The sequence below is a fragment of the Labeo rohita genome, chromosome 18 (assembly GCF_022985175.1).
Source record: "Labeo rohita strain BAU-BD-2019 chromosome 18, IGBB_LRoh.1.0, whole genome shotgun sequence".
Classification (NCBI taxonomy): domain Eukaryota; kingdom Metazoa; phylum Chordata; class Actinopteri; order Cypriniformes; family Cyprinidae; genus Labeo; species Labeo rohita.
The window spans coordinates 6,994,388-7,016,634 of record NC_066886.1 but is presented as its reverse complement, the minus strand read 5'-3'; the positions used below and the strand labels follow the sequence as shown (position 1 = coordinate 7,016,634).

At 32.8% G+C, this 22,247-nt stretch overlaps 1 protein-coding gene across 28 annotated transcripts in view; it reads right to left on the bottom strand.

Moving 5' to 3' along the window:
* Positions 1-985: 985 nt before the first annotated feature.
* Positions 986-22,247, bottom strand: part of mical3a (microtubule associated monooxygenase, calponin and LIM domain containing 3a) — a 121,853-nt gene continuing 100,591 nt past the window's right edge. For 17 of the 28 annotated variants that reach the window (XM_051135442.1, XM_051135440.1, XM_051135438.1 and 14 more), the window contains 8 exons: positions 21,078-21,128; positions 20,277-20,384; positions 20,058-20,151; positions 18,011-18,061; positions 17,334-17,384; positions 6,714-6,813; positions 2,901-2,974; positions 986-2,821 (listed from right to left, as the gene is read on the bottom strand). In XM_051135442.1, coding sequence (XP_050991399.1) covers positions 2,637-2,821; positions 2,901-2,974; positions 6,714-6,813; positions 17,334-17,384; positions 18,011-18,061; positions 20,058-20,151; positions 20,277-20,384; positions 21,078-21,128 — 714 coding nt within the window. In that variant the 3' untranslated portion in view covers positions 986-2,636. Of the gene's footprint in view, positions 2,822-2,900; positions 2,975-6,713; positions 6,814-9,566; positions 9,599-11,592; positions 11,659-17,333; positions 17,385-18,010; positions 18,062-20,057; positions 20,152-20,276; positions 20,385-21,077; positions 21,129-22,247 lie in introns of those variants that run through there. The other 11 variants (XM_051135446.1, XM_051135467.1, XM_051135463.1 and 8 more) reach the window with 7 other exon arrangements.

Genomic DNA, 22,247 nt, shown 5'->3' with positions numbered 1-22,247 from the left:
AACACCGGTCTGAGTGATTCGTTCACGAATCGAACGAAATAATGCGAGCAGTTTTCTATCAATTAACAGAATTATTGAATCAAAAGCTCTCCTTTGCACACGTCCTACTCTCAGTGTTAATATTTTTAAACCAATATGTGTAAAGGAAAAGGTCCTAAATAGCATTATGGACCGAATTATGTCTGAAATAAAATGAACTTGGACACATGAAATTACAACAAACACCATTTAATAATAAAGTTTTATCGAAAATGTGGTACTAGACTATTTTAGAGCATCATATGTCAAGATAACGTGATAACGTACAAGAATGCAGCGATTCGTTTTCTGAACCAGTTCTTTGAACTGTTGAAATGAACTGTTCAAAGGAACCGATTCGCGGAAATGATTCGGACTTCCCACCGCCATTGTCTTCTTCTGATAGTGTGGTTAATGTTTACATAGAAAGCGTGTTTTTGTGCTGCATAATGCCAAATAATTTTTACACGTTCCCTCTTCCAAAGGTCAAGATTTACTACAGTTTTCGTTGTATTTACATTTTAAATCATACAAGAATTGCTTAATGGATTTTTAAAGATTTGAATAGCGAATTTCCCTTTGCTGTAGCAAACAGCAGTAAATACAAATATACATATGAATAGTGGTGAAGTTTAAGGTAAAACGATACAGAACAACATTGAAATACTGGATGGACAATTATAGGCTATGTTATATATATATATGTGTGTGTGTGTGTGTGTGTGTATGTATATATAAACTTAACTATGCAAATGAAGACTAAATTTACAATTCATAATGCAAATACACATTAAAAAAAATCATTTGCAAATTCATATTCAAATATTATAATCTTAATGGGTTAGATTTTGAAAGCTGACTAAATTTAAATTTCTTGAATAAATTTGAATAAAGCTTCACATTAAGTAATTTAAGTGAAGTAAATTGCAAAAGCATTTAGGGGAAAAAAACTTCAAGCACAGTAGTCTTCATTTGTAACAACTGCATTGTTTTATTGCCTCTGCATACATCCAATACCCTATATGCAAATTAGCAACATGAAGCATTTTCAAGAACCAACAACATATTTTTTAAAAATTAGGATTCATTTACTTTACATATAATACATTTTTCACACATGTTAATAAATACCATAAAATCTGTCAAACATTTTACAGTCTAAATAACTATCGTTGACCATGTGTACGTTTGCATTCACAGTTATCTGTACTTACAAGGAAAACAAAGAAAACAAAATCTGTGCCCATCTATACAGCATAACGGTGACTAAAATGAAATGTACACTTAGGAAAAAGGCATGTTCATTTGCAATATCCATATTTCGAGCGTGACTACAAGCTCCTGCGGTTAATCAGCACCGGTGTCGGTCGACAGTGCTGGAACGTTTTCACGTGATACAAAACTTTACAAAGACGATTATAAATAACACTCTGCAAACATAAGAAAACTCTGTGGATGTGAAGAGCGGTTGCATGAGAAGTTCAAAAAAAAAAGGCATGTCGCTCCAAACCTGGAGAAAGTGGAAAGTATGACACCAAAACCTTTGTGGCAGATAATTAAAATGTGAAAATGGGCATTTCTCCATCTCATTTGATAGTAAATAAAGTCAGAAAAGCTGTGGGTGCCTTACCTGTTCTTGAAACCACAGAGCAACCAACAAAATGCATAATGCATTTGATTGTATATCAATCCATATTGTGTGTGTGTGTGTGCATATATATATTCTTATGAACTATCTGCATCGGGGGAAGTTTATATACTAATATATACTCCACTGCTTTATGTAAACTATAATACAAGTATTAGATATTCATGGATTATAAATGATTGTAAACTGATTTTAGGATATATGTGTGGCAAGGTCACTCAAGACAAATGGAAACCAACATCAGTGACGTACGTAACATCGAGAACGTCCCAGCGTACACCAAAAATCGTATTATTATTAAGTGGCTACTGACAGGTTGAAAATTGTACAATTGTCGATGCTACAAACACAACACGTGTCGGTCGCTGAAGATGTCTGTGAGAATTACAGAAGTCCATCACATGCTTATCTGTGAAGCACACCTGAAGATTTCATTCATCTGTTGCGTGGAAATCTGATGCTTATAGTGTGTAGTGTATATTAAACGGGAGAGGAGTGCGAAGGGAGAGAAAACATACTTTTTCAGTCAGTAGTCAAAGTAGAAAATGCATTTTAGGAAATCAAGTCCAAACGTCGTAACAGTTGACCAGACGTTCACCGGAAAACAAGACTGGCTTTTTGTAGGATCATCATTAGTCTCAGACTTCCTCAACATCAGCAGGATTGATATGTCCCTTTTCAAGACCGAAAACGTAAAAACAAAATCTGCAAATTGATGCATTCTCCCATTCTGAATGAGAGAACGTCTTGCACAGAACCAATGCCTTGGCTGCCGAGGGACAAAACGCCCTGAGTCGTGCCAGGAGAACTCGTAAACATCATCACGCCGCTCATGAGTGGATTTGTAAACGTTGTTGACATGCCCAATAAAACCAAGGGGGAGACAGACCGACTCATTCTGCAATTTTTTACACTTCCTGCAGTGCAAGCGGGAAGCACTGGCGGTCAGAACCGTTTCGGCATTGTTATGCTAAGCCCAGTTGAGGTTGAATCCCTTAGAGAGCATCACCGCCTCCAGGTCTTTATCTTCTTCTTTCTCCCTGAGTCTCTGCTCCTCCAGCAAGGCCACCAGAGAATCTCTTTGCTCGACTACCTCTAACATCTCATTCAGGATCTGTTTTTCCTCTGCAAGTTCCTCTTCGGTCTTCAGATGGTCTGCAGAGGGCGAAATATTGATTTAAAGACAAACCACATAATTTTTTGGTGTTACAACATGATCAGGAGTGCAAAGTACCATCTACTGCCATGCGTTCTCGCAGTTCCTGTTGCAGTCGACTCTGTCTGTCCTCCAACTCCAGCTCACGAGCACTGCAGAGAGGAAAGAAGAAGTATAGTTGAATGGAAGAACATTACATGGGTCTGGTTTCCAGTCTCATCTGCGTCCAGCTATATTTAGATGTACAAAACTGCTTGCTTTGCTGCTTGATATTGCAAATTGGTGTGTCTTACCATATTATTTTAATGTATTATCCTTTTTACCATTTACTGCATGTTGTCCTTCTCGTTATTTTTCTATAGCGGCTAATAAACTGGAAGTCTCACCCATAGGCTTAGTTCCAAGTTGATAGAGTTTGCATAAAGGTAGTTTAAAAAATCTTTGATGTTCAAAGAATCAAGGAACCATCTGCCATTAAAGCACCATGTTTGGTTTATGCTTGACACGTTCACACAAACACAAGAGTGTGGATTAGCAGATGCGCTTTTAAGCCACATACTTTGAGCAGAACTAAAGCAAACATTTAAATCACCGTTGGATCTTCTTTTATTTGGTTGATCAGTTGTTTCTGTTATTAAACGCCCTGCACTTATTAACAATTCTTATTAAAATAATTATATTATAGCTACTAAATGGCCAATTCTAAAACTGTATAGCATTGTCTAAATTATTCAAATAATATATAGGGCTTTCATGATTCCTCAATTCAATTCAGACCCTTTTCACAAGCCTGTGATGACGCGTTTTAACGGTCATCATCATAAATCCTTCAAACTTTTTAATATTTTGATTTTTAAAAATATGCATGTGCATTTATAACACTATATTTTGTATTATACCACCTTTACATCAAGTTACCAAAAAACTAGTTAACTCTATGCGAGGGTGTTTCTAATGCCGCCTCTATGGGAGAGACGGTAAATTTGACATTGTTCTCTCTTCTGACTGCCGATATAAGTCTCTCTCAATTTTTTTCCTTTGAATGAAAGTCGTGAAAACACTATTGTGTAGTTTTTCTTTTGTTATTTGAGCAAATAGGAATGCAAAAAATATATTTGTGGTACTGTCCCATTCACTGCTATCGGATTTTACCCAACTATGACGACTTCCGCTATGAGAACCTGGAAATGTGAGAAAGGTCCATTTGAGTAAATAAAAAAAATACCGGAAATGGCGCATTCCACACCGTTTCCCAAGGTTGAATGATATATTAAACCTATTTAAAAATCATAATAAAGCATAATGCTATTGAAAATGTACAAATGCTACGCTTCAATTAACTAAACATGCGGTGCAGGTTTAATTTATGTCCTTTAATTATTTACATGTGTGAAGGTTACGTATGTGCGTCTCAGAGCGGCTCCATTCATAGTTAATGCGGTTACACAAACTGTTATCATTTACATGTGTGGAACGTCTCAAATTCCATCTCTGCATATTTATGTGAGTTTGAGTTTATTATAATGTTCATCTGGGAACGCAATGTGTGTCATTTGATCATATTTTTAAGGTAAATCATTTATAAACCTACGCAAAAGTAAGAGAATACATTAATATCTAAACTTGCTAACTTGTTCAGCGTGATTTCAAAATAAAAGCTCAAACCCTCACTCTTCAGTTTGAACGTTTTGATGTCCATGTATTCAAGACATTACAGTGGCTGTAGCATTTTTTTGTCATACAGAAATGGCCAAATGTTAAAGATTAAGTGGACATTTGAATTAAATTTTGTTTAGTCAATATTAAACAAGGATTAGATCGCGTAGTAAAGTGACAAAATCGTTTTCGAGGCTGTTGGGGCCCTTTGCAGTCACTTGTTATAATGCGTATTTGTTTTATAATACTCTATTGTTTATAATACATTATGTATTTTAACAATTCTGTTCAGTGAGACCATATGATTACTTGCTTTTGATACTTTAAACTAATTATTATTGCCTATTATACATGTATTTTAAGTCATTTTAAAGGCTATTGTTCATTTTTGTTTTTTATTACCACAAAAAAGTAGTTATAATTATCAGAATAATCATCAGAATAATCAAGCTATTACTCGTTTACCAAATCAATCATTAGTGACAGCCCTAATAATATATTAAAGTTTAAAATGAAGTGAATTCAGGCATCTCAACCCTAAATTGAGTCTTATAAATGTATTAAATATTAAAATCTAAATGTAAAAATAGGGGAAACAAGCACATACGATTACATAACCCGTACTGACCGAATGAACTTAGAGCTGATGACAAATGTGATACAGCCTGTTACTGCAAAACTGTTAATATCTCCCTATGGAGAGGCCACAAACACAGTTTCTCTTTTCTGGAAGAAATTGTGCCTTTGTAATTTGGGTTTTGTTGATGAAACTGTCTTTTTGCCTGAATGTATGGACCATTTGGTGCTCATCTTTGCAAACAAAGATACACAGTTGATTGCATCTGAGTCACAGTCACTATGTAATTGCATCTCGTATCCACATAATGTAAATAGAAGAAAACAGAATCAAATAAATGCATCTGGTATAATCATTCAGGACCATGTCACTGCCTACAGCAAATTTGCCTGTTAGAGAGCACCAGTTCTTGTTTAAAAAGAAAAATAATCATTTGTTGCTTTTAGACAGTGAATAAAAACATCCAGACTCCAGACAACACACCGGAGTTTGTTAATATTACAATTTGGAAAAACAAACAAACAGAAAAACTAAATTAATTAAAAAAAGTGGGGGAAAATGTTTAATTACTTACAATTTACATTAGTTAGTTAAACTGTTTTTGTGTGTGTGTGTGTGTGTGTGTTTTATTTTTACCTTAAAAACGTTTTTGGATTATTTAATACAGTTTTAAAAAAAATCATAACATTTTATAAAATTATTACAAATGTAAAAATCAAAGCACCCTAATCCTAAAAATGTGACCAAAAACTTCTAGCTGGATCAGCAAATATTTCTTCACACTTTTGGCTGTTGTTTTGGAGAACAGTGTAATGGAAAATGAGTTGATTATAACAGATTTTTGGACACTGAGAAATATTCACATTAAGTATATGAATTAAACTCATATTCTTGAAAATAAAATAAAATATATAAGTTCTTAATGTAATAGACAAAAAAAAAATAAAATAAAATAAAATAAAAACAACAACATAATAAAATGACAAAAAATAAAATAAAATAACAAAACTAAATAAAATAAAATAAAACAAAATAAAAAATCAAAAACAAATAAAATTAAATTAAAAAACAAAATAAAAATAAAAATACATTTTCACAGTATGTGAATAGACTGAAAAAAATAAGTCTAAATTAAAGAGGAATGTCTATTCATAAAACCATCAGCTTGGAAACTCAATCTTAAACTAAAATGAAATAAAATAAAAATTATTTTTATAGTGTAGAAAAAGTTCTTAAAGTGAACAGACTAAAAAAAAAAGTGTTAAAATTAAAGAGGATTAAGAAAAAAAATGACAAGCATTAAGAAATGAAGCTTACATTGGGTTGTCTACTCACAAAATCATCAGCTTGGAAACTCATAATCTCTAAAATAAAATAAAATAAACAATAAATCAAATAAAACAAAATTAAATTAAATTAAATTAAATCAAAAACAAAATAAAACAACATGAAATAATTTAAAATATAAAACAACATAACATAACAAAAATAAAATAATTCAATTAAATAATAATAAAAAAAATAGAATAGTACAGGAAAAAGTTCTTCATGTGAACAGACTAAAACAATTAAGTCAAAATTAAAGAGGATTAAATTTCCCATTTCCCATTTCCCAAAGAAGCTTAAGCCACTGAAGCTTAAATTGGTTGTCTACTCACAAGATCATCAGCTCCGATTCATAGCGCACCAAGGCATTCTTCTCCTGGACCAGTTTAAACCATTCCTGCATCAGCTTTGGATCGTCCTTTTTACCCATTCCTGCAAGAAGCACAGCGGAAAAGCATGAGGAACCTGGCAGTCAACCGCTCGCTGACACACAGACCTGACACAGACACCCACACAGCAAATGCGATGACAGCCAAGCCAGGATGTCTTTGTCAGGGCAAGAGTAGGGTGGGAATGTGGGAGACCGTGATATGGTCGAGCCTGCCGGGTTCACAGAGGATGGCGTGGAGGTACGGCTTCTGATTGGACAGCATGTCGTGATCAATGCTGATCAGACTGGACTTCTGAGGCATTTGGTCTTTTTCAAGGCAGTGGATATTGATTCAAACTTTAAAACCTTCTTTTGTAAGATTATGTTATTGATTATGACAGCTACCCTATAATCCAAGGCAATGTCACAGGCGTGTGTTGAAAAGTGTGAACATCTTAATTCAGCTAAACTTGGTTTTACCTTTGTGGGTCCATAGCTTGCTCCAAGGAGGTTTCCTCCAAAATTATTAATGGCATATTATAAAGAAATGTTACAGTTTCACTACAAGTTCAGCTCTACTGACAGTATTGGTAGGCAAAGTGTTGATTACCACAAGAAATAATATTGACTCTTCTTTTAGATCTTATGCTAATTATTTCTTACTAACAATATATATAAATAAGCATAAATAATATACATACATACATACATACACACACAACAGTTCAAATGTATTTAAAGAAACATTTTTCAGTTAGATGAATTATATTTAATTTAATTATAACATTAAATCAAGAGACCATAAAGAAATATTACAAATTATTTTTCATTTCTAATAAATATATTTTTTTCATTTTAAAAATCCTGACTTTTACAACATAAAATTAATAAAATAAAATAAAATACATTAAGATATAATTTAAATGTAATAATAATAATAATAATAATAATAATAATAAAAAATAATTACAATAAATATTTAATTAACATTCTTTTAATTACATTAAATAATAAAAAAAAAAATAAATAAATATTAGAAATGATTTCGTACCTCAAATAAATGCTGTTTTTGTTATAAAAATCCAGATAAAAAAAAAAATAAAATCAAAAACACACAATAAAATGTAATTTAAATATAATTGCTATATAAAATAATGACTTTTTTATTATAATAACGAAACGTTTTTCTCTACATAAAATGTAATTCAGCTTAATTTCATTAAAATCAAAAGAGACCATGAAGAAATATTACAAATTATATTCTATTTTAAATAAAGGTTTGTTATTTTAAAAAAAATCCCTATTTTTTTTTTTTTTTTTTAAGTAAAATCAATTCAATAAAATAAAATACATAAAATAATTTAAATATTTTTAATAAAAAATAAATACAATAATTGTTTATTAAACTAACGAAAAGTTAGATTTTTGTCTACATAAAAAGTCATTTATCTTAATTACATTAAATTAAATCTTTTTATTTTAAAAATGTTAAGTTTTTAAAATAATCAATATAATATATAAATTATATATAATTAAATAATTACAATACATTTGAATAAAATTAACAAAATTAAAAAAGAGACCATAAAAAAAGTTACAAATTATTTTGTATTTCAACTAAACGCTGCTTTTATTTTAAAAATCCTGATTTTTAAAAAAAAATCAATATAAAAAATAAAATACATAATACACTTTAACTATAATGCTTATATTAAATAAATACAATATATTTTTTATATTAATTAATTAATTAAGTTTTTTCTCTTCATAAAAAGTAATTCATCTTAACTGCATTAAATCAAAAAGAGACCATAAAGAATTAGTTTCTATTTAAAATACATGTTGTTTTGTATTTTTAAAAAATCTGATTTTGTAAAAATTCAATCAATACAATAAAATAAAATACATAATATATTTTTTTTTATATATAAAACAATTATTTACAAGAATTGTTTTTTATTAAATTAATAATATAATATAATAAAATAAAATATAATAATATTTATATAAAATATATAATTACAACATACTAACATATATTTTACTTAATTAATGAAAAGTTTTCTTTACGTAAAGAGTTGTTTATCTTAATACTCTATACATTCTACACAGAAATGGTTAGTATCACACAGGCTTTTTAAAGGCTTTAAAACAGCTTTGAACTTTAATGTTCATTTTATTGTCCCATTTATTTCCACTATAAGTGCCTTAACACACCCACAAATTTTTGCTTGTTATAAAAACAAAAAGGGCAAGCCAAAATAATTTCCTGTGGTAATCAACACTATGCAGCAAAAACGTGCAGATATAACTTGCACTGAACCTGGAACATTCCTTTAAAAAGTACTGACTCGATATTCTTTACCTGCAGTGCAGTTAGACGTTCCTAGACGTATTGCATGAGGTAAAAAGCCTCATGGCATGTGCTGAAGTCCATGATCAATGCAGAATACTGTCAACCGGCTGTATATGGGAACAACTGTACATGTCAGCCCATGCTAGTACAGTCTATGAAAACCCCATCTCCCATCCTTACACACACAAACATAAACACACGAGTGAAGCCAAGCGCGGAGATGAGCCATCGCACGGCAAACCTGGATGCAGCATGACGTACTTAGCTGACGGAGAGGCGGCTCTTGCAACACAAAAGGGAAAAAGACAGTACACACATAAATCGAACGGCTGTGTTCGCGGTTGCTGGCCTTGACTGTTTTAAACACACAGAGGCAAAGTAGAGGTCCTCAGACATAAAAACAGTGAGAGACACGGACAACAGAGGACAGGGAGGCTAAACTTATCCGGTGGGACGCACTGTGAGTGGCCTCCCCCACACTCAGCCCCATGCTTTTCCCAAGAGGAACAGAGAAAGAAGAACCACAGTTAGAACAGTCGGAGAACAGCCACGCTAACGGCGTGCCAAAAGGGCACTGTTATATACAGGCATAGTTACACACACCAGAATACAAACTGACAAAAAACACAATGTCGCCAAACATTTGTATTTTCTGCTAAAGCCTTTAAAGTCAACATGAAATGTCTTACGCGACCATTTCACTTATATATTGTTACAGTTCAACCAGAAACATAATGAGAAAACTGATTATCAAATTCATTAAACTGTATAACTCAAATAGTACATAATATAAACTATATGATATTATTATATACAGTACAAATATTAAGTATAAAACAAATTAGTAACCTAATATGATATTGTAATACTGATTATATATCTATGTAAAATTAACTAATGAAACTAATGTCTTTAAAAGTCTTTGAAAAATGCATTACTTAAAAACACAGAAAAACCAGCAGTTTTTTAGCTAATTTGGGCAAAGTTATTTTCCCCAACATATTGGCCTTGATTATGTTATCAGAAACAGAAATAACTTTTTCTAAAATGAAATAAAATAAAATAACATAAAAAAAAAAAAAAAGTAAAATTAAATAACATAAGATAAAATAAATAAAATAACAAAATAACATAAAATAAATTAATAAAATGAAACAGCATAACATAACATAAAATAAAATAAAATAGCATAACATAATAAAGTAAAACAACAAAAATACAAAATACAAATAAAATATAAAATAACAAAATAAAATAAAATAGCATAACAACATAAGGTAAATAAAATAACACATTAACAAATTAAAATAAAAAAAATATAATCAAATAACAAAATAAAATAATAAAATAGCATAACATAATAAAATAACAAATAAAATAAAATAGCAAAAATAAAATAAAATACAATATAAAATAAAACAAAATAAAATAGCATCACATACATTAAATAATAACAAAATAAATAAAATAAATAATAAAATAAAACAGCATAACATTACAAAATAAAATATAAAAATCAAATAACAATAAAATAAAATAAAAAATAAAATGCAAATAAAATATAAAATCAAATAAAAATAACATGACATAAAATACAAAATAACAGCATGAAATAACATATAAAAACATAAAATAAAACAACAAAATAGCATAATATAACATTCAAAAATGAAATAAAATAAAATAAAATAAGTCAGATTTAATTTCATGTTGACTTTAAATCTGAATGTAATGGTATGACAAAGACATTAAAAGGACTACCAAGTTTGGAGACCTCACTTTCCTATTGTGTTCCTTTTACACATGCTATCTTTCATAACAAATCATCAGTGTTATGGAAACACATGAACACAGTGAATATAGTCTATGGATTACCAAGACACAGCTCTATTAAGAAGCTGTGAGGTTGGGACAGGTAAAAGGCTGACAGTTTTACATCTCGGTAAGAGCAAATGACAATCATGCTGTTATTCAAATTCACACTTACAGTCAGCAAAGCAGTTTCCCCCATAATACACTAATAATCTGTATCATCGGCTCTCTAATCGGTCTGCTGTCCCTTTAAGAAATTATGGATTTTCTTCTAATTACCACCACAAAATTTGAAAAAATGCTTTGTGATACTAAATGTACAATAAATTGTCATATAAATTATTAATAAAATCTATTTATATATTAAAATACACAGCAAAAATTATATGTATAAATTCATATATGGAATAAAATATTGGCAAAAGCCGAAAAATATCGTCCAGCCCTACTACTGCTACAAATTTGAATTTTTAGATCAGAAGCGCTGACGCAATATGCTGGGGGAAATCCACTAAGCCTGGACACAGATGGGCAGGGGAGAGGAGTAGACTTTGTAGTTGAAGGGCAAAAGCAATACTCCACAGGTCCAGTGGGTTGTCAAAGTTAACGCCGCTGGCCATGTTGTTATGGTAACACAGCTGGCTGGCGGCAAACATGACGGGGTTTACGTTACCTTCAGGGGCACAGCAGGGGCAGAGGTACAGGGCTCTTCGGCGAGGGGTCCCGACATAGGGCTCAACTTCCACAACACAGGAAAGGAATGTGAGCGAGAGAGATAGAGAGAGAGAGAGAGAGAAGAGTGGTGGAGATGACCAGAAGAGTGAAATCAAGAAAGAGGAGAGAAAGAAAGAGATGTGGAAGAGAAAAAAAGTGAGGAGCGAAATCAAAAAGAGAAAGAACTCTAGGGAGAAACTGAAAGCAGCAGTGCGATGCGACATATTGGGAGGAAATGACACGAGACGGAGCGCAAACATGAATGAACTGAGGTAGAGAGGTGAAATATCACACTACTCTTTGAACTTTTCCTTCTGTGCACTATTGAGGGCAAATAAGTGGCGTCTCAAGAGCAAACCTAATGTCTGCACAGGCTACATCAAAGAAGTACAGTATGCAGCTGTAGACTTTCTGAAAGTGGGGCCTAGAAAAGAGCTAAGGTTGAATTATTATATCATCTTTGGGGATGTTTTTGGTGCAAAATAGATTTCTCAGTTCTCTCACAATGTCTGATGTGGAAATCAGCAATCTATACAGCTGGTGTCAATTCAGCCACAAAAAGAAAAGAACTCTAGACAAAAAAAAGCATCAAATGGCCAAAGATTTGGCCAATGATACAAGGGAGCAAATTAAAGTACCACTATTATGCCATTTTTAAGGTTCCTTATGCTGTTTTGGGAGTCTCCTACACGAGGTTTACATGCATGCAAGGTCAAACAACGCTTTCTTTTTCTCAAAATATGCTTTTAATATCACCTCAAATGATTAGTTTGAAGCAGTTCAAAAATTCAGTCTGTCTAAACCCCTCCTTTCCATGAGCCTACTCTGCTTTGATTGGTCAGATGGCCCAGTCTGTTGTGATTGGTCTACCTCATCCTGCGCATGCCAGAAATGAATTTTCTATATTTTGAAAGCTGTTCAGGCTGTTCAGAGCTGATTCTTTCGTGGGAACATGTATTATAATGCCTTTTATAAGGTTGCATTTAAGTATGCATTTAATATCACCTAATTTTCCAGCGCTTCTCAAATGATTCGTTCAAAGCAGTTCAAAGATTCAGTGTCTCTAAACCCCCTCCTTTCCATGAGCCATCTCTGCTTTGATTGGTCAGAAGGCCCAGTCTGTTGTGACTGGTCTACCTCATACTGTGTGTTCCAGAAACGATACGTCATTATCGTATTTCCATATTTTGAACGCTCGATAGAAAATATAAACATCCATTATTTATCATACTTACAGGTTGTGATTCAGTGGAGCTAGCTAGTATGAATAAACTGGGTACCGATCCATCTTTCAAGAGCAAGATTAAAGAAGCAGTCGTCCATAAAATGACATGTTTGAGGACAGGTCAAGTTGTTTGTGGCCGGCCAGCATAGAACGTAGGTGGGTATTATGCAAATGTGTTACATTCGAAGTAGGATTCGAATTACTAATGACTGGTTCAGGCTGTTCAGAGCTGATTCGTTCATGGGAGCATGCATTATAATGCCATTTATAAGGTTCCTAATATTGTTTTGGGAGTCTCCTACAATACATTTACATGCATGCAAGGTCAAACAACATTTTTCCCCCCCTCAAAATATGCATTTAATATCACCTCTAAACCTACTCTACTCTGAATGGCCCAGTCTGTTGTGATTGGTCTACTGCATACAGCGCGTGTCAGAAACGATAAGGTCAATAAACGCTTAATTTTTCCTCAAAGTATGCATTTAATATCACCTCATTTTCCAGCGCTTCTCAAATAATTCGTTCAAAGCAGTTCAAAGATTCAGCGTCTCTAAACCCCTCCTTTCCGTGAGCCTACTCCGCTCTGATTGGTCAGATGGCCCAGTCTGTTGTGATTGGTCTACTGCATACAGTGCGTGTCAGAAACGATTAACACCGATTATCAGAATTCTGTATTTCTAGTATAAATAAACAGGGTACTGAGATATCTTTCAAGAGCAAGTGTTTTGTGAATCCCACGTTATTCTCCTCAAAATTAGAGAAGCAGTCGTCAGTAAAATGACGTGTTTGAAGGCGGGTCAAGTTGTTCGCGGCCGGCCAATGTAGAACGTAGGTAAGTATTATGCAAATATGCAAATATTACATGTGAAGTAGGATTCTAATTACTAACGACTCATTCAGGCTGTTCAGAGTCAATTCTTTCATGGGAGCATGCCATTTTTAAGGTTCCTAATATTGTTTTGGAAGTCTCCTACAACACGTTTACATGCACGCAAGGTCAATAAACGCTTAATTTTTCCTCAAAATATATATTTAATATCACCTCATTTTCCAGAGCTTCTCAAATGATTCGTTCTAAGCAGTTCAAAGATTCAGCCTCTCTAAACCCCTCCTTTCCGTGAACCTACTCCGCTCTGATTGGTCAGATGGCCCAGTCTGTTGTGACTGGTCTACTGCATACAGTGCATGTCAGAAACGATATGCCGATTATCAGAGTTCTGTATTTTGAACGCGCGATAGAAAATATAAACATCTATTAATTATCATACTTACAGGCTGTGATTCAGTGGAGCCAGCTGGTCCAAATAAACTGCATACTGAGCCTTCTTTCAAGAGCAAGCATTTTGTGAATCTCCCCAAGATTAGAGAAGCAGTTGTCAGTAAAATGACATATTTAAAGGTGGGTCAAGTTGTTCACAGCCAGGCCAATAGAGAACATAGGTGGGTATTATGCAAATGTGTTACATTCGAAGTAGGATAAAAATTAGTAACGACTCGTTCAGGCTTTTCAGAGCAGTTTCTTTCTTCTGGGAGACAATAACTTTATTTATCGTGCACTTTCGGCTTTACAACTTTCCCAACTTCACAGTACACACTGAATGAAAGGCAATATTCGAAATGGCATAATAGGGGCACTTTAAAGCCAGATTCTTGTCAAATTCTTTGTTCTGCAAAGCTGGGGTGACAGAACAGTCTTTAAAATGTTAATTCACAACAAGAGACCATCACAGAGAGGTTTGTCAACACAACCCTTGAAAGCTCGACTGCAACCTTGCTTGAATTCAGAAGTGGTTGAAGCTAATCAGCACTAATACAACCTTGTCTTATGTAAAGGCTGAGAACATATTAAGTTGCCTATTCTAAGTGACCCTTATTCTGACCTCATCAACACGTAAAAAGCAAATAAACATTAAAACGGCTATTTCACTGAAAGGATCAATTTCAATTTAATATGCAGAATACTCATCTTAAACCGCATCATCTCATATTGCTGGCTCATCCTCTGCAATTATGGGAAGAATCAGGGAACTAATTATCCATGAAAAGCAACAAGCTCACATTCTTATGCAGACATGCATGGAAACGACCCACGGGAAACAGGCCATAAACAAATGCACACTGATGCAAAGTTACACAGAAATCAACAAAAGCTTTCTGAAGTTTAGTTAATTGGCTACAAAAATGGGGACAACTATATTGTTTGGAATATGACAACCAAGTTTTCCCGCCAAAGGAGTGGGCGTAGGCCTCAGAACGCTGACAGTAATTATGCAAAGTGTTTCTGAGCTAGGATTACAAGAAATCCACCAACTGTTAGCAGGTCTGCCACCAACTAGGTTGTGATGAAACAACTCACTTTTACATGAAAATCAATCCAAGCGAACAGCTCACATATTAGCCGCTTAATCTCTGTGCAACTGTTACAAAAATGAAAGAAAATGTAGCCACAAGAAGCAGTTATGAGGTTGCAGCATTTAAACGCCAAACAAGTTTAGTGAATTTAGCTTGCTTTTGGATTTCAAATGCTTTTTCCATCAACGCTGTGACCAGAGCATTTATAAAATATCAGAATATGTTGTACTTACCTGAGTTTCCTAACTAAACAGCTGTTGATAAATGCTCGTAGCATATGTAAAGACCCATTAACTAACACCTAAAATAACCTTCTAACATGCTACTTTTAAGAAACATCTTGTTGCATTGAAAAAGATTTATAAGACTGATTAAACAATGCCTCAATGTCCTTTAATAACAATGGGTGATTTATACACCATCGCAAACATTGCTCCACGCTATCTCCTGTCTGCGTGGGTGATCTCGGCATGGCTTGCTTGTTACTTCACGGTGCGATCAACGAAACGCCACAAGATGATACACTCATTCAAACAAGCACTCAACAGATCCACAGCAAGGTTAGGGAACACAGTGAAGACGAACCACACATGATTGGATCAATGAGGAATGATGCACTGAACACGGGGATCTCTCGGGGTCCGGGGCCCCAATGCAACTGAGCAGGTATGGGAGGAAAATATGAAAGCTAAAGTGCTGGCGGGTAAAGCAGACAGCCATAGGCATCTCGAAAAGGCTAGAGGGGAGGGGCTTAATCAGGATTGCAAGCTAGCTACATTTATTTGATTGTTTAAGCATTTTGGATTTCAGATGCTGCTATATCATGTTTTAGTTTGCTAAGATAAAAAAAAAAAAAGCAAATATAATGCCAGGGGCATTTGCAAGCGAGAAATTATTGGGCAAAAATTATGTTAAGAAAACATATTTTTGGGTTGATTCTAATGACTGTCAATTAAAAACAAAAACACTAAAATACATTAAATTATTCTATAAAATGTTTGTTTATAAAATATATTGATATACACTACCAGTCATTCAAGTTTCTGAACAGTAGAATTTTTAATGTTTTTTTAAGAAGTCTCTTCTACTCACCAAGCCTGCATTTATTTGATCCAAAATACAGCAAAAGCAGTAATATTGTGAAATATTTTTACTATTTAAAATAACTGCTTTGTATTTGAATATATTTTAAAATGTAATTTATTCCTGTGATCCAATCTAAATTTTCAGCATCATTACTCCAATCTTCAGTATCACATGATTCTTAAGAAATCACTGTAATATGCTGATTTGCTGTTTAAAAAACATTTTTATTAGTATTATTAATATTTAAAATAGTTGAGTACTTTTTTTTTCAGGATTATTTGATGAACAGAAATATCCAAAAATCATCATTTTTCTGAAATAAAAAGCTTCTGTAACATTATACACTATACTATCCAATTCACTACACCACTCCCATTCATTGGGAAACTATATAAACTAATAGCTTTAAATTGATCAAAAGTACAAAAGATTTCTATTTCAGATAAATGCTGTTCTTCTGAACTTTCTATTCATCAAAAAAAAAAAAATCTAAAATTCTACTCAGTTTTCAGCATAATAATAATAATAATAATAATAAATGTTTTTAAGCAGCAAATCAGAATACTAGAATGATTTCTAAAGGATCATGTGACTGGAGTAATGATGCTAAAAATTCAGCTTTGAATCACAGGGATAAATTACATTTGAAAATATATTCAAATAGAAAACAGTTATTTTAAATAGTAAAAATATTTTAAAATGTTACAGTTTTTGCTGTACTTTGGATCAATTTAAAAACTTCTTTAAAAACATTAAAAATCGTACTGTTCAAAAACTTTTGACTGGTAGTGTATTTAAATAAATAGTTTATGAAAATTATAGAATCATTAAAAATGAAACATGCATATATAATAAAATACAAATAACTAATAACATTTTGTAAAATACATAAATTACATCAAATGATTTAACATTAAATATCGCAGGGTAAAATGACAGAAAATTTAGGCAGAGGGAAAACTCAGTAAGTACAGGGGGAAAAGAGAGGGCGTCAGATGTTAGTCCATTTCAAGCAACAGATTTGAAATACATACCGCCCAGATGCAAATCCAGGATCTCACTGTAATTAGACTCTCCCCAATAGTCTATAATAAGGATATATTAGAAACATGTTACTGCACACACAGGCACAGCCAGTAGCTTCAAGTCATGCATATGTTGCACAGAAACACACACGCTCACACAGTAAGGTATGCCGAATACAAACTCATCACACTTGTTATTTGGCATGTAAACACATGTAGTTAATTGCATTTAAATTACATGTCCTGTAATGGTAGATGAGCACATAGATTTGTTGCATTGCTGTGTTCTGCCACAACAGACTCTGGAGTGCGAGTACATTTTTGTATCTAAAACCCTTGTTTTGTTTAAATACCTGAGAATCTCTCTAAAACTCATGTTATGCAATGTATATCAAAGATAATTTGTACAACTTGTGAACATAAGTTATGCTGGACAACAAAACATGAATATAGCATTTAGCAGACAACTTCAAAACTGAAGAAATAGCCTAAAATACTGCTAAATTATTTATAAAGGCCCACATCCAGTGAGGAAGCATACAAATCTATGTTTGGCATGACCAGACTGACGGGGCATGCAGTTGAGACACACGTGAGGAGAGACCAGGAGAGACGATGTTCGACATGAGAATGGCACGATACGCTTAGACGACTACAACAACTACTAGAGTCATCACCACTGATACCTGAGAGCCTTTTACGCTGTTTTGGACTAACACTAGAACCTTTATACAACCCTTAGAGAGAGTAAAGGATAAAAAGAGATTAAGAAACACTAGATATATAAAAGATGGGATGGAGAGGGGAGGGGAATGTGAGAGAGGAGGCAATAATTCATAACTTTTCTTCTGCTGCCTATAATTACCCCACTGTCTAGAAATCACAAATCAGCTTCATAAATTTCAATTTGTTACAGCTAGAGCTACTTGGTTTTGTTAATATTATCTGTTTACATATTGCAAGGAAACTTGTCATGTGCAATTTAATACACTATAAGAAACAAAAAACACAATTTGTTGAGTCAGCGTAAAATAACTCGTTACCCTGCTGCCTTAAAATTTTAAGTTCAGTCAACTCAAATAAGTTTAGTCAACTTGAAATGTTAAGTTCTACTAAGTGATAACTTAAATATTTGTGTTTGTTAAACTTAAAAGCAAGGTAAGTAACCCAGCTGCCTTAATTTTAGTTGAATCAACTTAAGTATCTAAGTTGTCACTTAGTACAACTTAACATTTTAAGTTGAAAAAAAACAAAAAGACTGAACTTAAAATTTTAAGGCAGCCAGGTAACAAATTATTTTAAGCTGACTCAACAAATTGTTTTTTACAGTGTATTGAAAACAAAAAAACAACAAAAAAATGAAAAGCCAGTCATAATTTTGAAATAACTACACTACCAGTCAAAGGTTTCTGAACAGTAAAATTTTGAATGTTTTTAAAGTCTCTACTGCTCTTCAAACCTGCATTTATTTTTACTCTTTAAAATAACTAAAAACTTTCTATTTGCATTTTAATAAATGTAATTTATTCTTGTGATTTCAAAGCTTAATTTTTAGCATCCGTACTCCAGTTACGTGATCTTTCAGAAATCATTATAATATTCTGATTATTATTATTATTATTTTTATTATTATGTTGAAAACAGATTTTTTTTCAGGTTTCTGATAAATAGAAGGTTCAGAAGAACAGTATTTATCTGAAATAGAATTTTTATAATTGTCTTTTGATTAAATTAAAGCATTCTTGCTAAAAAAAAAAAAAATAAAAAAATAATAATAATTTTTTATAATTTCTTTCCCAAAAAGAACACCATATTAGAATGCTTTCTGAAGGAGAGACACTGAAGACTGGAGTAATGATGCTGAAATTTAGCTTTGATCACAGGAATAAAAATAAATAAATAAATAAAATAATAATAATAATAATAATAATAATAATAATAATTTTTATATATATATATATATATATAATATTATTATATATATATATATATATATATATATTTTATTTATTTATTTATTCAAAGACTTCTGGTGAACAAGGAAAATTATTGCAGGCGCTGATCCAACTTTATCGTCAGGTACAAATCCTTGGTCTTAGCAGATTTAAATGATTTTTTAAATATAAAAATGTATCCAAGAAAACAAAAAATGCCTTAAGAGTTGCTTGCAGCTTACCTAGAGAGCTCAAAAAGCAATTTTGACATATAAATAATTTAGAGCTGAGCATAACTAGAAAAAAAAAAAAAAAAAAAAAAAAAAAACATATTTACATTCACTACAAAAATAATTATCATTGCCCATTCCAGGCCTGGAAATTACAATTTTAAAATTCTCTGACATTTTTAGGTTTTCCATAACCACTGGAATCCTGAACGTAATACTAATGTTATGTCTATGCGGAGCCCGAGAGGGTGTTGCAAATTTAGTAATGAGATAAAAGCTTCTAGCAAAAAGTTCTTGTAGACAAGGCATCACATTACTATGCATCAGAATTCTAACTAAGCCAAGTTAACGAAATGGTTTTTAATCATGAGGCAAATGATGCATAAACATTTGACATCATTTTAAGTCTGTAGTTTGAAGCTAGAATCTAGAAACAACAGCAAGCAGCGCTCTGACCTAAAGGTCAAAGTATAACTACATAGAAAAGCATGAGTTATGAAGATCTGCTACAAGGCTTTAACCCTCCAGCAGCGCATCTGAGAAAACAAGTGAGAATGAAAGAGAGTTACCTGCTTCCCCTCGCAACGCCTTTTCCACGGCGACACCTCTCTCCTCTAACTGCCTCTGTTTCTCTTCCACCTGCTCCAGCTGCCTCTGAATGATCTGTGCAATCAAAATAGCAGCTTCTAGTAAATTTTTTAATTTCACACTCTCTTCTTCTGCATGAGGATGGCTGAAATTCAAATTTCTGACAAACTCATGCTAAGAAGTCATTAGTATGCTCTCACCTGAGCTCTGTGGAGTCTCTTGAGCTCCTCTTGCTTGGCCTGCCGCCTTGCAGCTTTTTGTACTCTTCTTGTCAGCTTGGCGTTCAGTTCCTCCTCCGTGTATGTCTTCTGCAATAGGAAATTAAAAATCAAATCCAGCACTTCTGTAAGCTATATCCAGGTCAGCGGTGGATGGATCCTTGTCAGGCATCTCATGGATGTCTACAGCAGGGGTTTGTGTAATAGAAGACTACAGTAGAGTCTAAAACAGAGCCTAATGTCAAATCTAGGTAACTACTACAACAGACTGAAGTGGTTCTGATTTACAACTCCACACTACAGCACCGCAAGTATGATAAATATAATCAAGTATATCAAAGTACAAGTAACTTTTTATCACAATAATGGTACTTTATGTGCATTTATAGACAGATAGACAGATAGATATCCATGTATTTCATTGTGTATTTTAAGTGTAAGAAAGACACAGAAAAAAAATATTGACTGGAGATGCTTCAAAAAAAGTCTAGAAGCAGCTATGAAAAAAGAAAAACAAGTTGCATGTAAACCAGTGAGGTACACAGTATAGAAAACAGTATGCAGGTAAACAGCCAGAAAGCCTTTTGAGAATGTCATGTGATACAGTTACATCCTCCAGCAGAAAGGGGACGCTTTAGCCTTCACCATGCTGCAGAAAACGGTTAGTAATACAATAAAGCAAACATATGTTTGGACCAACAATAACAGACAGGGGTTAGGCATGACGGTGTGATATGACATGCGTAAAACGGGTAGACCAGTGGGAATGAATGAACACACTACCTTTGTGGCATACGATCTCTTGAACGCCAATGCATGAGGTACATAAACAGACTTAAGAAAATAAATTAAAAAACAAAACAAAAATGATGTGATTAGATGGGTTAATGTACAATTAAACAAAATCAGGATTCTACGGTAACACACAAACACAAGACTTCACATTTAAGGACGCTGGGATGAGTGCAAATTATGTACAAATTATTGTGACTGTTTTGTGCAACACAACTATACTTGAGGTCCAAAATTAACCCCCGCCAACCAACCAAAACATTAAACAAAACCACGGTTTTTAAGACTTTTTAGGACTTTTTTTTAAGACGTGCACAAATAAAATTAACACCATAGCAGGGTAAGGCAATGTCTATGATAACACTGAACCGTAAATCATGCTTTTTACAGTCATTTTACAGTTTAGATACAGGTTTTAATAAAAACAAAATGTTTTATAAAATTATGAACATCACATTTCAGCTTTTAAAACTATCAATTATTATATTAATTAAATAAATATATTTTACTGTCTTAACTGTTTAGATTTCCATAATGCAATCTTCTTGTTAAACCACCAGTTCACATTTACAAATCTGCAGCGTAAAAACATGAGTTGATTTTCTGAACAAAAACAACAGACGGGCTTATTGGAAACGCAAAAACTCATTCTCTGCCAGCAGGTGGCGCTTTCGGAACGGCAGAAATATAGTGCTTTCCCTGGAAACTGCATATTTAAAACCTCTTGAAATCATAATTAAGACTTTCTTGTACCATTTAAGACTTTTTATGGCCTTAAATTTGATACAACCACATACTAAAAAAAAAACCTAAAAATAGGTATGAAAAGGGTTAAAAATATCTATAAGTGTGGCAAAAAGGTAATTTTGGACCTTTTATACTAAAGATTATTCTATAAAAGACTTGCTGGAGGGTAAGAGTACATACTAAAACATTGCTGCATTAGTTACTAAAACAAAGGCAAATTTGTCTTGAAAAAACTACATTAATAAAAAAAAAAAAAAAAAAAAATTGGACAAAAACAGAACTCTTAAAAAAAAAAAAAAAAAAAAAAAAAAAAAAAGAAAAAAAAAAAATCACAAAACAAACTACTTGTGTCACGACCACAGCTTCATATACACAACTAGGCTAGTTATGAAAGCCAGATGATCACTGCACTCT